Source organism: Octopus sinensis, linkage group LG5 (genome assembly GCF_006345805.1).
Source record: "Octopus sinensis linkage group LG5, ASM634580v1, whole genome shotgun sequence".
In the NCBI taxonomy this organism is placed as follows: Eukaryota; Metazoa; Mollusca; class Cephalopoda; order Octopoda; family Octopodidae; genus Octopus; species Octopus sinensis.
The window spans coordinates 41,146,485-41,165,939 of record NC_043001.1 but is presented as its reverse complement, the minus strand read 5'-3'; the positions used below and the strand labels follow the sequence as shown (position 1 = coordinate 41,165,939).

The 19,455-nt window shown below is 34.7% G+C and overlaps 1 protein-coding gene across 1 annotated transcript in view; it reads left to right on the top strand.

Annotated features, from left to right (window-relative positions):
* LOC115212339 overlaps positions 1–19,455 on the top strand; it is a 92,582-nt gene that overhangs the window by 58,512 nt on the left and 14,615 nt on the right. The window contains exons 13-16 of the mRNA XM_029781204.2: positions 5,620–6,036; positions 8,474–8,540; positions 14,146–14,968; positions 17,556–17,647. Of these exons, the coding sequence (XP_029637064.1) occupies positions 5,620–6,036; positions 8,474–8,540; positions 14,146–14,968; positions 17,556–17,647 (1,399 nt within the window). The remainder of the gene's footprint in view (positions 1–5,619; positions 6,037–8,473; positions 8,541–14,145; positions 14,969–17,555; positions 17,648–19,455) is intronic.

Here is a 19,455-nt window from a genome sequence, read left to right as displayed (position 1 = left end):
TGGAGCACCATCCTGTGTCCATACATAAATACCATCTGGGTAGTTTGCTTTAAGCCATGGCAATAACTGGTGTCTCAGAGTCTTGTAGTTAGTATTAACATTGATCTTTTCATCAGTTTTGTAGAATTTTATAGGCATTTTCTTTCCATCGGAAGCCACAACACCAAAAGCCATAACTTGAGCAGGATGTTTTGTTTTGAATGTCCCCTTAACCTCAGCTGTCAATTTTGCGATAAATCTGTCATTTCTGTGGTTCAGAACAGCATCAGCAGTGAAGATTTTTTCATCTGAAAAGATCGTTACAATGGAGGACTTTTTCTTGAACCATGTAATAATTTTCTTGCACCTTTCCAATCTCTTTTCCTTTATAGCTGTTGTCAACAAGTGTTTTGGTGGTCTTGTGTAAGATTTTAACTTCAAATGGTCTTGTTGTCTACCTCAAGTTCAATTGCCATTTTTCTCATGGATTTGGTTGGATCCTTAAAGATTTTGGATTTGAGAGCTTTAATAGAAGCTTTAGTACGTTTTGTGTTGATTCCTCCACTTCCAGACTTCCTTGTAATAGTTTTGCTCATAGTCATTCTATTATTTACACTATAAACAGTCTTTATGGACACTCTAACTATTCTTGAAATCTCCTTTGGTATGACGAGTGCATTCAGTAAATCAAACACTCTTTGACGTTTGCTTTCCTGATTACTCATATGGGCAAAAGTTTCTGAAAAGGTACAGATAATAGTGCTAGGTATGATTATGACATCAATATATGCTAGGTTTCAAAATAATTGACCTAGTGCCTGCTGAGAAAAAACAACTTAACGTTCATTGTAAATTTTGCTTCCCCACCCTGTATATATATCAGGATTGTATTTTCTAGAAGCATTTTTCCAGGAATGTAAGATAATGGTATTATCCATAACTAGTAACATTTTATTTTATGACAAAAACAATAAATCAATCATAGAAAGAATGAGAAAGAGAAGTAGAAAATTCTTCAAAAACTAACTTAAGTATTACGTATGAATATGGCACTAAAGTTGTAAAGTTTTGGGATACTACTTTAAACATTAACTCTAAATTATACTACCCCTTTAGGAAAGAAGGTGAGGTTACATGACATGTGAATAAATTATCAAATCACCTCCACCTAATGTATTAAAATCAGTAGTTAAAAGTATTTCTTGGAGAATTACTAAATTATTATCAAACATTGATATTTTTAATTCCCATTCATACCACTATAACGTTGCTTTGTCTAAAGTGGGATATGACTAGGAAATTATGTTTCTCAGTCCTGAAAGTTCAGCACCTTTTAATAGAGGAAAAAATGATAGTTTGAGTAATAGAAAGTCTACTAACTTACTTGTGAAAAAATACCAAATGATAAACCATCCTACAAACCTAACATTTTAAATAGTAATAACAGAGTATGCTTCAATAGGAGGCAGGATACTAAAACGAGTATGAAGCTTAGGTTGAATAAAAATGGCAATGATGAAAAAGAAGTGGTTACTCATCCAGATAAGGGATCCACTAGAAATATATACAAAACTATTAATCATGGAACGATTCTAGGGAGCAGGGATAGTACAAATATATCCCACCCTTACTTACACAAAAAATTTAAAGGTAAGAATCTCATCTAGTTCAATATCCCATACAACTGTGCATTATCCATTTATAGAAAATTTATGGCTATTTTAGAAAAAAACTTCCCTACTTCCCATAGATATAACAGAATCTTTCCACATAAAACAGAATCTCATACTCTACTCTCCCCAATATAGGTACCATCATAGCTAGTTTAAGTAGGAAGAATATAAAATTAGCCAGAATTGTTGAAAATGATGATGATCATCATCATCGTTTAACGTCTGTTTTCCATGCTAGAATGGGTTGGATGATTTGACTGAGGACTCGTGAACCAGATGGCTGCACCAGGCTCCAATCTGATTTGGCAGAGTTTCTACAGCTGGATGCCCTTTCTAATGCCAGCCACTCCAAGAGTGTAATGGGTGCTTTTACATGCCACCGGCACGAGGGCCAGTCAGGCAGTACTGGCAATGGCCACGCTCAAGTGGTGTTTTTTACATGCAACCTGTACAGGAGCCAATCCAGCAGCACTGGTAACAACCTTGCTCAAATGTTTTTCATGTGCCAGTAAGGCGATGCTGGTAATGATCACATTTGAATGGTGCTTTTTACATTCCACCGGCATGGAAGCCAGTCAGCTGCTCTGGCAGCGATCACACTCGGATGGAGCTCTTAGTGCTCCACTGGCATGGGTGCCAGTCATCGAATTTGCAAATTTGGTTTGATTTCGATTTCACTTACCTCAACAAGTCTTTGCAAGCAGAGTTTAGTGTCCAATGAAGGAAAGGTACACATAAGTGGGCTGGTTACACACCTGGCATAGGCCATGGGTTATGGTCTCACTTGGCTTGCCAGATCTTCTCATGCACTGCATATTTCCAAAGGTCTCGGTCACTATTCGAAAGTCATGCTTCACCACCTCATCCCAGGTCTTCCTGGGTCTACCTCTTGCACACTACAACTGATGCTTCTTAGGTCCAACTTTTCTCTCAAGGTACTTACACTCTGTTGAGTATGCACACTGACATTACACATCCATCGGAGCATACTGGCTTCATTCCTTGCAAGCTTACACACATGTTCAGTGTTTATTGCTCCTGAGCATCTGCCACATACAAAAACTATCTTCCCAGTTAGCCTTCCTTTGATATTGCTGCACTTCTTATGTGTCCATAGCTTACAAGGGTACATCTTATAGAATTTCTACCTATGCCTTTTCTACAGATCGAGCTGGGCCATCTACCTGAAGGGATTTGTGCTTTGTTTGCCTTCCTACTTATTAGGACTTTGGTTTTAGCTAGGTTGACTCTAAGACCCTTCGATTCTAATCCTTGTTTCCACACCTGAAACTTCTCCTCTAGTTCTGATAGTGACTCAACATTTTGATTTTATATATCATCAGAACCCCCATCTACTGGTTCACTTCTGATATAGAACTGTTTGTCTCCTTATCCCACCTTTTTCTCTGCCTCTAACTTTTAGTATAAGCAGTCTCTAGATGATGACCAGGCCTACATTGCCACAGGACACCTGCCAAGTGAAAGACTTTCGCTGTTGGTTCCAGCCTAATTCACAGCATTATTCAATATATTTGTGGACATTTTCTCTCTATATCAAGGGTTGTGTTTTAAGATTAGTCACCAACCAGTATTTTTATTGAGTCACCATCTCTAATAAGATTATCAACCAAGTCTGCAGAGCTCTTACTGTCCATATGTGTCAGGGGACCATGTTCATAATTTTTACTAGGAGACAGATGATGTTGATTAGTTCTATATCCTCATCTGACCATAACCCAGGAGCTAGCTCCTGATTTGTTGTTCAACCACCTTCATTCCAAGGTTGAAGCCAGTGGCTACTGACAGGTTGCCACCAAGTCGGCTAAGAAATCCTATCTTCACCAGTTTTTAAAGCAGAGTGTTATTTCTTGTAGAAGGACTACCAACCAAAGCTCACGAGTTCTGTCTACCCATTTTAGATGGCCATTGACTCTCCTGAGTTCCTCTGTCCTTTGCTGGGTTTTGTTTTTCATCCCATAGGGTATCCAAACTTCACCCTCCTCACCAAGCAAGCCAACAACTTGACCATGAGACAGTTGCACTCCAACACGTTAATCATTATCATTTACTTATTTATTATTATCATCACTATTTCTACTACTTTCCTTTCCACCATGTTTACCTATTATTATCATTACCATTATTGCTAACACCATTATTATTTCTATTATTTGTTGTCATTGTTGTCAGTGGTGGTGGTGGTGGTGGTAGCTCTGTTATATGTGTTGTTATTGTGAGTTGTTACTGTCATAGTAGTTAACATTTTGTCATTCAACTAATTTTCTTATCTTCTGTAGCACTGCTGCTGTCATTGCCTCTATTGCTGTTTTTTCAGTCCCTGTTCTTCTCTTCTGGTCCTGTTGTGACTGCCTTCTGTAGACCTGATGGCTCTGTTCCTGATGTCATCATTAATATTTTTTGAGTTGTTGATTCTGATTTTGTCTTCACTACTTTCTTTAGTCACCTAGTTATTTTAGTTGCTGCTATCGCTATCACTCTATATAGAAGGGTGAGGATGCTTGATTAGTGTTGTGGTATATGGGGTGGTGGAAGGGGTTTCATGTAGGAGCAAAGGCAGGTTGGACAGAACATAGCTAGCCAAAATATAGAAACACATTTACATGTATTCACATCAATATATTTATATAGATGACTATTCCATAAGCATCTCAAAGTTTTATTATTATTTTTATTAAGGCAATGAGCTAGCAGAATTGTTAGCATGCTGGGCAAAATGCTTAGCAGCATTTTGTCCATCCTTACATTCTGAGTTCAAATTCTGCTGAGGTGAACTTTGCATTCCATCCTTTGTGGGGTGGTTGATGAAATAAGTACCAGTTATGCACTGAGGTCAATGTAATCAACTAATCTCCTCCCCTAAAATTTCAGGCCTTGTGCTAATATTAAAAAGGATTGTTATTATTGAGTGAGAGAGCAATTAGTAGTAGTAGTAGTAGTAGTAGTACTAGTATTGTTATTGTTGTTGTCGTTGTCGTCGTCATCATCATTATTCTTATTCCCTGCACCCCCAAAATTGAAAGAGATTTAGTTTTGTATGTGGCATATTCCAGATAATTGTTTCAAATGGTACAAGGCCAGAAATTTTAGGATAGGAGATAGTCAATTGATCACAGTTATCCCTTTGCTCAACTGGTATTTATTTTATAGACCCCCAAAAGGATGAAAGGTAAAGTTAACTTCAGCACACCAGAAGAAATACTGCTAGGCATTTCTTCCAGTTTGCTAGTGATTCTGCTAGCTCACTATCCTGCATATTCCAGATAGCAACATCTTTTAGTTTCTACCATATTTGACATTATTGTTTGAGCAATCACTCTCATCCTTACATATTGCAATATGAATTCAAAAGACAATTACCATATCCCAGATACTTTTTGTACTTTCTTCTATTGTTTATTTCACTTATTTTAGCTGTAAGCAAAATATGAATATTGATATCATTCTTACTCATATTTCTAACCTATGTTCTCTACCTCAGATTATTTGGGACGTATATTAGCAATGAACAATATATATATATAGCAATGAATCATTTACAGTACAAGAACCCATAAGTGAATGGGAAAATGGCTTGAATGTAATTTTTGGATGATTAATGTTATTTATGAAGAAGTTACTTGTTAGCTAGCTAAGAAAGTAACCATGAAAGCTGACTATATTTGGAGTAAACATTTAATATGAAGAGGCAGTGCATGCTGGTTGCAAACATATTGTGAGTTGTTTCTGTAAAATAACTAAGATGAGCTAATTTTAGGAAGACTTAGGAAGAAATAATAAAGACAAGTTTAGGTAAAATTGTATCACATAAATTAGATAACCTAAGATCATGGTGTATTGCTGATGGTTTAAATCTATACTAACATGAAAAACAGACAATAAAACTGCTTATGATAATGACTATAATATTAACTTAAAATTGCTATCAACATTTACATTTTTGTTTTAGGTGCATAGTACTAATGCGGCAAAAGACCTGTTATCAATATCTATTGTGAAACGTCTCTATGAATACTACAAGAAACAGGGGCAGAAAAATAAAGTGATGCAACACCTGCCATACGTTATGCTGAAACAAAATTATCGTAGCTGTAAAGAAATTGTTAATTTCTTGGCTTATTCTTTCTATGGTCTTTCTCATGAGATGACTTCAAAAGTTCAAAATCCTGTAAGTGACATGAAAGCTTTGCAGTTTTACTCTGTAGAAGGCACTGCTGAAACTTTGCCCCAAAATATGTCATATTATAATAAGATGGAGGCTGAGGAAGTACGAACTATTGTGACAAATGTGATGAAATCTTGGCCAGATGAAGAGGAAAAATTATCACCTGAAGACATTTGTGTTGTTTCAAATGAACTGAATCAGGTAAGGATTCCTACATTGCTTTTTGTGTGCAGAAAGGAATTGTATTTATTTGTGTATAATATGCACTGGTGTTTACTGTGCAAAACTGATTATGGGCAATAAAATACTGGAAAAATTATGTGTAATAATATGCCATGATATTTCTTTAGTATAATGGTAAAAACAGAATTTAGCCAGGTTTACTATGTTTGCTATATAAGATAAATTGAGAAATTTCATGCTTTCTCAATAAAACAAAAGTAAATATGAAAGTAACTTTTGAACTTTACTTGTATAGGTATAAACATTTGCGTAAAGTTAACATTTTGGAAATTATACAATCTGTGTTACTGATAAATGTATATGATGTAGTTTTTGAAAACTATTTATTTTCTCTAAAATAGTTGACAAACTCTACGTTTCTAAATAGAACTTTATCAGACAGTGAAATTTATAGGTGATATTTTAATGAAATCCTGAAATTCCTTCAGCTTGTCTTCAAATTCTTCTGGCAGTTTTATGCTTAGTGAGTTGGACTCCAGCCAGGACTAATCTTGAAGTTGTTAGGTATTTTAATTGTACTGACTTCAATGCCGGCCATGCTGCATTATCACCTATTCACTAAGGTCTTCTAACTTCAGAAATGCTACAGATTTTTCTGTCTATCTTTTTCAACTTTGGCATGGATTAAATTTGAGAAGGGTTTTAACATTTTTTTTTTTTTGTGCCCAGTATTTTTTATGTAATTTGATGGGACATAAATCATGTAAATTTAGATCTATAAAAAAAAAATGGAAAAGTAAAAAAAGAGATAACTCTTTGTTTTCATACACAAGGTGCACCAAAATTTCAAAAGTTTCAAAATCTGATGGGGAAAAGTGTATATCATATATGAATAACTATGGTAGTTAGTTCTTGAACTGCAAAGGAAATTATTATTTCATTGATAACCTTCACAGAGTTACACTTTTGTATTCTGTAGTATTTGTTATAGTCTTTTGAACATATAGAAGAATGGGTTAATAATTCAGAAAGATCAAATTCAGATCTGATTGTTTTATATTCTGTTTCCTTCAGCAAGTAAGAACATTCTAACTGCATTATTTACCCACTTAACATATTATATACTTTTCACATGACTTATATACAGTATTTGAGGAAAAACTAAGCATTTAGAATTATTTAGGGAACTGACTCTATCAATTAATGCAAACATTCTCATTTGTTGAATCATTATAGTCTCAAAATAATAAATAATTCTGTATTTTATTTATTATGATAAAGCCTTGTTGGGTTTGTTACTATAAAATGCACCCACCCAGTGAAATAAAATATATTGAGCGCAGGCATGGCTGTGTGGTAAGAATCTCGCTTCCCAACCACATGGTTCTGGGTTCAGTTCCATTGCATGGCACCTTGGGTAAATGTCTTCTATTATAGCCTCAGGCCTACCAAAGCCTTGTGAATGAATTTGGTAGACAGAAACTGAAAGACTCTGCCGCCCCCCTCCCCATATGTGTGTTTGTCCCCACCACTACCACTTGACAACTGGTGCTGATGCGTTTACTTCCCCATAACTTAGTGGTTCATCAATAGAATAAGTACCAGGCTTTAAAAAATAAGTACCAGGGCCAATACATTTGACTAAAACATTCTCCAAGATGGTGTCCCTGCATGATGCAGTCTAATGACTGAAACAAGTAAAAGATAAAAGATTAATACCACAGAGATTATAATAAGTGAATCACAAATTTGGCTAGAACATATAGTAGCACTCACTAGAAAACCAGACTAAAATACAGTATATCTGTCATACAGTATATATACTGAAGTTTGCAACTTTTAGTTGCCTTCTTTTCAATCGTTTCAAGAGATAATTTCAATTCATAGCTTTCCCTCAGGTATTGTATAAGTCATGTGAAAAGTTGTAATATGAGTTATATTAATCTTATTAATAATTCTTTGGTTTAATATATGGTTTTTGATAAATTTACAAATGTGTTAAATCTCAGAACAGTGAGAGAGCCTCCATGTTCACTTGATCTGCAAAAAATAACAACCAAATTTCCCTCAAATTAGACTTTGCTATCTTGAAAAAAGCAAGACCTTATGGATATTGTAGTCTCCTAATGCTTAGGAAAAAATGATGAGATAGTCATAACTGGAATATCTTGATCTTAGGTCTGCTCGGTTAAAGATGACCTGGTGCTAAACTACAATATGGACTATTGATTGTTGTATTTGACAAGTTCATTATACTGGATCTAAATCAGTTTTCTGTTCACTTATTTTCTTACCTTAACCAGGAACACTGTGTTACTAGTAAGCTCATCATTAACTGGCAATGACAATACAGCCTGCATTTCCTAATCTAATTACGATCATAAAATCAGATAAAATGATTGACTAGGTCACATAATTATTAGTTATATCATAAAAATTATTTATATTTTCATAGGTTAAGCTGATAAGGGAATACTTATCTGGAAAACACATCACTGTAGATTCTGTTATCAGTGTACAAGGTAAGCTACAATAAAATATAAGTACCTTTATATTATCAAAATTACAAAGTTACATAAAAATGTGAGTGGTTAACAATGGTGGTATGTTCACTGTGAGCTGGCAGAAACGTTAGCACGCCGGGCGAAATGCTTATCGGTATTTCGTCTGCCGTTACGTTCTGAGTTCAAATTCCGCCAAGGTCGACTTTGCCTTTCATCCTTTCGGAGTCGATAAATTAAGTACCAGTTACGCACTGGAGTCAATGTAATCGACTTAATACTTATGTCTGTCCTTGTTTGTCCCCACTGTGTTTAGCTCTTTGTGGGTAATAAAGAAATAGGTATGTTCACTGTGAGCTAAGTCTATGACCCAATCCAGATTTGTGCTGCAATTTCTGCTGTAAAACAGCTTTCAGAAGGAGATGCACTATCATGCTGATATTAGTTTGTGTTAATTTCATAGTAATAAACACATCTGTGGGACATATAGATATATCAGATAAATTTGTTTGTTTTTAACTATTTATTTTAATCCTTATTTTTCCTTAACAATTTTAATAAATCAGTCAATAATATATTCTCCTTCATTGTTCATGATTTTCTTTGCAATGTTCCTCTAGCTTGTCAGTATCTTGATGGTAGAAATCACTGGGCCTTGACTTGAAGAATTCATTGAACCCAAGTTTCAGCTCCATTTCATTGTTGAACAAAATGCCTCACAGACTTTCAGAGAGTGATGGAAAAAGGTGATAATCCAAAGGCACTATATCAAGAGGGAATGGTGGATGCAGTAGAACTTCCTAGCTGAATATTTTTTGTTAAATTAGTGATATTGAAATGAGCACTATTTCACCCATCGCTATGTTCTGAGTTTAAATTTTTCCACTTTGTAAGAGTAATTTACCCAATATTTCTGCTGTTCTAATGGCATTTCTGTGTTCAAAAATAAATTATCATCTTATTTGTATCATATATATGTGTCGGTGGCACATAAAAAAAAACACCATCCGAGCGTGGCCATTCGCCAGCCTCATCTGGCACCTGTGTCGGTGGCACATATAAAACACCATCCGAGCGTGGCCGTTCGCCAGCCTCGTCTGGCACCTGTGTTGGCATTAGGAAGGGCATCCAGCCGTAGAAACACTGCCAGATCTGACTGGCCTGGTGCAGCCTTCGGGCTTCCCAGACCCCAGTTGAACCGTCCAACTCATGCTAGCATGGAAAGCAGACGTTAAACGATGATGATGATGATATATATATATATATATATATATATATATATATATAAAAGATATAATTAAGATGATAATTATATATTTTATATATATATATATAATATCAAAATAAGCAACAAGGATATCTAGAGGTAATGCAGTACGATCGTTTCAAGCAAGGTGATAGACAAAGAACATGCTGTCTTCACTTCAGCTTAGAAGCTACTCTAGCCGCACCATACCAGACCATACCAGCGCAGTTGTCTCTCTTGCACTCCACATCTGATGCTTCTTAGGTCCAACTTTTCTCTCAAGGTACTTACACTATGTCGAGTATGAACACTGACATTACACATCCATCAGATCATACTGGCTTCATTCTTTGCGAGCTTACGCATGTCCTCAGCAGTCACGGCCCATGTTTCACTGCCATGTAGCATGGCTGTTTGTACACGTGTCATAAAGTCTACCTTTTACTCTGAGAGAGAGGCCCTTTGTCACCAGCAGAGGTAAGAGCTCTCTGAACTTTGCCCAGGCTATTCTTATTCTATCAGCTACACATTCAGAGCACCCTCGCCTGCAACTGACTAGGTCACCTAGCTAACGGAAGCTATCAACTATTTCTAGTTTTTCTCCCTGGAATGTGGCGGAAGTTGTTCTCTGCACATTTCCTGTGTTTATTGCTTCTGAGCATCTGCCACATACAAAAACTATCTTCCTATTTAGCCCTTCCTTTGATATTGCTGTACCTCTTATGTGTCCATAGCTTACACTGGGTACATCATATAGAGTTTCTACCTACGCCTCTACTACAGATCGAGCTGGGCCATCTACCTGAAAGGATTTGTGGTTTGCCAGCCTTCCTACTTATTAGGACTTTGGTTTTAGCTAGGTTGACTCTAAGGCCCTTTGATTCTAATCCTTGTTTCCACACCTGAAACTTCTCTAGTTCTGATAGTGACTCAGCAATTAGAGCAAGGTTGTCAGCATAAAGGAACTCCCAGGGGCATCCTATCTTGAATTCCTCCGTTATTGCCTGGAGAACTATGATAAATAGGAGGGGACTAAGAACTGAACCTTGGTGGACCCCTACTTCCACCTGGAATTCTTCACTGTACTCGTTGTGAACCCTCACCTTACTAACAGTGTCCCTGTACATGGCTTGCACAGGTCTCACTAACCATTCATCTATCCCTAGTTTCCTTATTGACCACCAGATAACAGATTGGGGGATCTTGTCAAAGGCTTTCTCCATGTCAACGAAAGCCAGGTACAGAGGTTTATCTTTGGCTAGGTATTTCTCCTGCATCTGTCTTACCAGGAATATAGCATCAGTGGTGCTTTTCCCTGGCATGAACCCAAACTGCATCTCATCTAAACTGATTCTCTTCCTAATTATTTGGGCTTTGACCCTCTCTGTGACCTTCTTTACCTGATCTAACAACTTGATACCTCTGTAATTATTTGCATCTAAGGTATCACCTTTTCCTTTGTAGCAGTTGACTATGGTGCTGCTTCACCAGTCATTGGGTATGACTCCTTCGTGTATCACCTGGTTAGCTATACAGGTGACTAGGCTATAGCCGACACTGCCAGATATTTTGAGCATCTCTGCAATGATTCCTGATGGGCCAGGGGCTTTCCCTGTCTTCAAACCCTTTATTGCTTTATCTGCCAAGGTACTGTCAATTCGGATAGCTGGTCCCTCTGTTTGGTCAACATTCAGCAGACTCTCTTTCTCCCATTCATTCTCTTTATTGAGCAACCTTTCATAGTGGCGTCTCCAAACCTCTCTCTTTGCAGCCTCATTTAGTGCAAGTGAACCATCATCCATGCAAACACATTTCTCTCCTACAACATCACAATCCTCTCTCATACACTGTCTTGCAACACGAAATACCTCGAGTCTTTGAACCTCACTGCACAGAACATTGGCAATTTTTTTCTTATCTGCTTCCCCTCTGGCTAAATAAACCTGCCTCCTAGCTTCCCTTCTGGCAGTCTGATACAATTATCTGCTTCCACTGTCTTCCAGTCCTTCCAAGCCTGTTTCTTTATATATATATATATATATATATATATATATATATATATATATATTTATTTATATATATATATATATATATATATGTATAGAAATTAAATATAAATTACAAAATGGGACAAGAACGCAAAAACACACAAAGAGACAGCACAAAAAAACAGACGGGTCATTCAAAGCCTCTAATCTTCAGTCGGGAACCGGATCATCTTAGCAATTTCGGCTGATTAATCCTCGATATCGCTCCGATATGGCCAGCCCCAAAGAAAAACTAAGCTACGGGCATTAGATTTCTTGGAAAGAGGATCGAATGTATACGAAAAAAGGACAGGATGCCACACGAATATAAATACAAGAAACAAAAAATAGAAATAAAAAACTAGAATAGTAATAACAGGACAAAACAGTGGGTGTCTTACAACCTCAGACAATTTTTAACTTATCTTGGCTGGCGTATTTGAAAAATGCCTTTGCAGCAAACGAAGACAACAGTGTTAACGTGGCAACGGGTCAAGCCGGAAAGACCAGTTTGAAGTGAGAGGACGGTAGAAAGAGAAAGAAAAGCAGGGGGCAAGGAATCAAAGAGAGAGAGAAAGAAAGGGACAAAGGCACCAAGGAGGAGAGAGAGAGAAGGAAGGAATTAAAGAAGGGAGAAGAAATAGGATTGGCTTAGCAATAGAAATAATGGTGCAAAGTAAGAAAGATGGAGAAATGTGATAGAGTGGGGGAAGAATCAGAGGCAAGGAAAGAGAAAGACACAGACTATAGAGAAAGTGTGTGTATATATATATATATATAATTTCATCCGCATTTTTCTTATATATTGCATTATTTAACATAACTTAATTTAGTACAAGATAATAGAGTCAAGTCCCTATATTAATTTCTTTATTGACTTTTACTATCCTACCTACTAATAGTTAACCTTGAATTTTTTGTTTTTTGCTTTCTATTTATATACATTTATATATATTTATGCCTAGTTTGTTGTTTATGCTACTGGTTATCCATTAACCAACCATAACAAAGTCATGGCCTTTCAAAACAATAGCTGACCAATTAGATTATGGGACTGACCATCCCCCCCCCCCACACACACACACATTTCAGCAACTCGATAAACAAAAAGTAATGGAAAATAATAAAGTACCTTGATTAATACCCGGAAATTTATTACTTTTAGTACCGACTAATATCACAGGTATTAATATAAACTCTTACCCACTTATTATGGACCTTTATCTTAAGCCATCAGTAGAAAACATATCACATATTTATTTATATGTATATATGTAAATATGTTTAAGTATAATTATCATAATTATATAAAAAGAAAAATGCAAACTACTACAGTAATCCTCTCTTCTCAATACATGAAATATGTATGTACCTATGGGTATGTTTGTACGTAAATATATATATATGTTTGTGTGTGTGTGTGTGTATTTATATATTTCTTTACTACCCACAAGGGGCTAAACATAGAGGGGAAAAACAAGGACAGACAAAGGGATTAAATCGATTACATCGACCCAGTGCGAAACTGGTACTTTATTTATCGACCCCGAGAGGATGAAAGGCAAAGTCGACCTTGGCGGAATTTGAGTATTCCTCATTTATATACCTTTTCATTCGTACATAACTACAATAATCTTAAGATAGATTGATCATTTAAATTCCACTATTATTTCACTTTTGATAATCTTTTCTTTCCTTTGTTTATACTTTATGTAATAGGAATAATTTAATACACCTAATAATAATAATAATGATTCCTTTCTATGTATATATACATATACATATAAATATATAGATATGTATTTATGTATATATGTATGTATTTATATTTATAACTTAACCTTTATATTTATAACTTAACCTTATGAACTTTCTAAACTCTCTGACGAAGCCCAGAGGCACACCCAAGTACCATAATCTTATCTACCAAATACTTCAGTTCACTGAAGGGATGGAAGTAAAGTGGGGTACTATGACCTTTTGGCTGAAACAGCTGCAAGATACTATTCTACTTCCTATGCTTTATGTTATATATCTTAATAATTACTGGTATTTTTATATTTTTATATATTATATATGTAAAGCATATGTTATACATGTATATATATTGTTATAATGGTTTTTAAAAAATAAATATATAGACATAATATAATGTCTAAAAATTGATGAATACCACCTCTTGATCCCCTCCATTTTCTTATTGCTGTGTGTGTGTATATATATATAACTTTATATGTTAACATTGAACATACTAAGTCTTTTTTAAAGATTTTTATTAAGTATTATTTTTTGTACATAAGCATTGGACATTGATTTAATACTAATGCTTCCTGTTTTATTTTGTAACCTGCAGGTAAACAATTCAAAGTAGTGATAATTAGCACTGTATATACAACTTCATCAGGTCTCTGTAATGGGGCAGAATACACAAACTTTCTGAATAATAAACTTTTACTAAACACTGCAATGTCAAGAGCTAAATATGTTGTCATTGTTGTTGGAGATCCAGTTGCTCTATGCATCTCAGGAGACTGCAAATATATTTGGCAAAATTTTATTCAAAGTTGTTCTGAACTGAATACCCTCTATCCTGCTCACTATACATATGATGTAATTCATTCAAAGATATTTGCACTATTAAATAGCATTTCACAAGAGGAATATGCTGCAGAAACATATGAGGATGAAATGGAAGCAAATCCTAATATAAACAATTGCATAAAACATCATAAATGTCCCCAAGAATGTTTTCCATTATTATATACTGAAAGTATTGATAATTTGAAGCGCCCAATTATTGATGCTATTTGTCAAGAAGCTTTTTGTACTGCTATTACAACTTCACTTGTTATGTTTGTTGATATTAACATCAAGTGGGATCAAAATCAAGGCTGTGGAGAATTCTGCATAAAGTCTTCCATTTTGAACGCTAAGAATATAGAATTGCATTCAGCACAAAGTATGACTAATATTCCAGATTGGTTTTGCATCAAATACAAAGGTCATCAAGCCTCAGCAACTTATTTCATTCATGTTTGGATCTTGGAGGTGAAAAGTGAATATGACAATCTTGTAGTGAAGATAAGAGTTATAGACTCTGAAGTTGATACATTGAAACAGATAACTGATAATCTTAGCTGCAGTATGTGGCTAATATCATTTGATAATTTTTACAGGTAATATTATTATTATTATTATTATTATTATTATTATTATTGTTGTTGTTGTTATTGTTTTTGTTGTTGTTGTTATTGTTGTTGTTATTGTTGTTGTTGTTATTATTATTATGATTATTATTATTATTGGAGTAAATAGATATTTTATTTTCAGTGTCAAAGTAGATCTTGCTTTTACTTACTTTTGTTGTTTTCTTTTGAATCAGATGAACTGATGACAAAACTACAAAATATCTCAGGTTCTGTAATCTTAAGCAGGAAAGGCTGTTTTTCCCTTAGGCAGTTTAGTCTATCATTTACTTGATTAACTTGAAACGACTATGGTAGTGTGCAATGATCATACCATAAAGTATTATGAGAATTAACTATAAATTACTATGATGAACCTGTTCCTCAAATTAACCTTTTGTTAGCTCTGATTCATGAAAGATTTAGACAGTAAAGGAGGGGTATAATGGAATTAATGGGCTGTTGAGTGATTTGTTCTTAAATACAATCTAGTATTTGGCACTGACTATTGATCTTCAGCTAGTTTCTAGTCTCATTTGTTGTTCTCCATTAAAAACAAAGGAAAAAAATCAGTCAGAATTAGAAAATTATTCAGTCATCTCTCATTCATAATTTTGTAAGTATTTAGACGAAAGTTGTTGCAAACTACAGAATTTGCCTAAATGAGTTCCTAATAAACATATTTATTGGAATGTCTGGATATACAACAGTATCATAAACCCACTGGACTTGCAAAGAGTAGTGAACAAGCTATCAACTTACGAAACTTATCAACAACATAGGTAGGCTTGAAAGAAAAAATTCATGAAGCTAACACATATTGAAACATTTGTATGACTACTTTTTTAAAAATAAATATGTTGTTTTTTAAGTGATAAAATAAACAATATATATATATATATATATATATATATGTAAAAAAAAAACTGAATTATCCAAAATACAATTCATCCAAACTGATATAAAATAGACACAGTATGAATGCAAAATAGACACAAAATGAATTACAATCACTATAATACATCTCCTATTTATTCCCTTCCTTCAAGCAGAACACTGATATTGTTTTTCTTCTCAGCTACCAGTTAGTATTTTAATCTTTCGATGTATCTAGAGCTTCCTGCTTTGGAATTTTTCTGCAAAGTTTTTGACAAGATTTTGCAATAAAAAACATGTCATCAGCCCATAAAAGTTCTCAGGGATATCTGGTCTTGAACTGTAAATGTATACAAGGCTGATGAGGACAGAGCCCTCATGAACATCTGTGGACTAAAGTACTCACTGAACTTACTACCTATTTGTACCTTGCCTTCACAAGTTATTTGTATGCACCGAGCTTACGTAGAACTTGCCAAAGTGATGAATGCGAAGTACTGCTGAAGGTATATTTTTAGTTGCCTCCCTTTTGCTGGGCTCCTGACAAGATGTATGAGGGGCTACCCAAAAGTAACTGGAAACGTTCTCTGTGGGATAAACCTGTTGTAGTTCAGGCTTATGCTATTAGAAGCCACTTTATATGGCCCTCAGGCATCAGTGTGCTGACCTGTGGTGGTGGCTAAGGCCATACTACCATGTGGTGTGTCTTTGTTTTACAGTGCTTCTTCCCTGTTCATCAATTTTGTGATGGCTAAAATGAAGGAACAGCACACTTCGGTAAAATTCTGTTTTCTGCTGGGAAAAATAGCAGCCAAAACAGTTGTCATGCTTCAAACAGCTTACAAGTGTGCTGCCATGTGCAAAACACAAATTTACAAGTAGTTTTCACACTTTAGGAATGGTCACTTGTCACTTAAAGGCCAAACTTGTTCAGGACAACCATCAACCTCTCGAACGAATGAAAATTCATGAACTGATCTTGGAGGACTGTCACCAAACAGTTGACAAACTTGTAGATATGATTAGTGTGTCCTAGAACTCCTACCCATGAATTTCAAGCAAGGAATTGTAACTGAAAAGAGTAACATCAAAATTTGTGCCTCACTTGCTCACGGAAGATCAAAAGCAGTTATAACTAAATGCATATCGTGAACTGAAAGAAAAGTTGGAAGTTGATCTGGACCTTTTTTTCGAAGATCATCACTGGTGATATGGAATTTGCAGATGTAGAAGAGGTGAAGAAAAAAATCGATGGAGGCATTAAAAGGCATCACTTTAAAAAAGTTCCAGCACTGCTTCAAATAGTGGAAAATGCACCTGGACTGATGCATTGCTTCAAATGGAGAATACTTTGAAGAGGATAAAAGTGTAAACATATAAAACTAAATGAATAAAATAATATTGCAAAATTCCAGTTTCCTTTGAGTACTCCCTCATACTTCCGAAAACATAAGATTACTCAGCTTTGAGAACATTTGACACAGAACCTTTATTTTTTGTTGGTGGTATAAGAAATTTTAAAATTGTTTGGATAATTATTTGAACTTTTAAAAAATGTCTGTAAATATTTATGGAACCTATTTCTTTTCTCATGCCACTGTACTGTTAATTTAATGTTTCACTTATGACTGTTTTAAAAATTTAGCTAAGTACTTTTGTATTTTAATGTATAATACTGTATTTTTTTCTTGTTAAATATCAGGTTTTTGATAAGCTCAGTCATAGACATGGATACCATATCATCATTGATTAAAATTTATGTAAATGACTTTCATAAAATACCAAAAAAATTAGGTAATTATGATATAATTTTATTTTTAATTATTACTTAATCATTGTTATATGTTTTATCTTATATTTAATCTTTATATAATATGTAATTTTTCTAAATGGTATAATTTAATTTTTCAATATTGAATTGATAAAAGGTGGGTTTTTTTCTAATTTATATATATATATATATATATATATATATATATATATTATATGTTGTAAAATTTGATTTAGTATTTCTAAATTGAATTTTTCCTTGTAAGTTTGGAATAATATTCCCTCATATTATATATATATAAATATATATATATATTGTTATATTTCGGAATGGTCATTTTGCCAGTTTAGCCAATAAAAACACACGCACTATATATTTGGTGTTATTTTGCTTCAGTGTTATTTATTTTTTACATTAATCTTACTCTTATTTCGGCCAGAGTTCTTTCGTCACACTCCTGTGACCACATCAGTGGTCCTTTGTTTTCTTCTTTCTTATTTGTGTCTCTCCTTACTAACCGTCAGCCATTTTGTATTTCTATTGTGTCTTCATTTGCGCATGCTTATATCTCTATGTGCGTCTATGTTTATTTAGTGTGTGTATGTGGGGGGATGCCTGTAATATTTGTATCTTCTGTTTATATACGTTCATGTAATTTGTATTTTGTTTTTTTTGTTGTTGTTTTTGTTTATTCTTATTTTGTTCATGTGTTTACATCCACTTATTATTATCATTAGATATGCTTGTATGTATGTATGTATGTATGTATGTATGTATAACAACAATACTAGTAATAATAATAATAAATCGAATCGACAAAAAAAAAATATATATATATATATATATATATATAGTTATTTATTTCTATTTGTTTATTTATCTGTGTATTTATTATGTTTTCGGGATCCTCTATCATCATATGTTGTGGTGTGTGCTAGTGCTCCATTCTAGTTTTCTATTGAGGCTAGGTTTATTTTCTATTAGGTGTGTAGCTTCTGTAATTTGTCTGATTGTTGCATCTGTTCTATGTATGGACAATATTTTAATTTCTATATTGTTGATTGATTCCCCCGTGTTCCTGTTCGGCGTGTTGGTACAGAATCGATGAGCTTTTACCTTCCTTGAGTTGTCTCCAATGTCCATTTACCTGCTCTCCTATGCTTCTTGCCGTTTCCCCTACGTATGTCGTTATCTTGTTACTGCATTGTCCTTCTATACATCTTATACTATAGACTACATTTCTGGCTTTACAGTTTGTTTGTAGGCTAAATCTACATACAGTACAGTACTTATCTGTACAGGGGGTTCTACTAAAAGGATAGGTTCTACCAATTATAGATTTGATAGGGTTGCCTGGCTTTTCAACAACCTTAATTCTTAGCTTAAGTTTGTCTAGGGTCCTTCTAAAGCGGTACGCCAGTTCACCTCCAGGGGTGGTGTCAACGAACATGACACTCTGGTATTTATGGCTATCATACCAAGAATTGGCCTTCCCTATTTTCTTTTTTGTTCTTTCTATAGTGTTCCATGACTTGTTCCTATAGAGTGGGCAAATCCCATTCCTATCATTACATAATATATTATCAAATTTCTTTATGGCTCCTTTGTATACTCTGATCCTTTCTTTATGGCTGTAACCTGAGAACTGCATGCGGTGAATGAAATATTGTATGAGTCTCTTTAACTCTGTGGGCTCGCACATGCGTGACACATTTCTCATTATTCTGACGAGGTCTGCCATCAAAATATTGAATTTGGCATTCTCCGCAATGGCTGAGTTCCGGTGGATCAAGTATTTTGAGGCCATAGGTTTGGCATAGTATGAATGAAG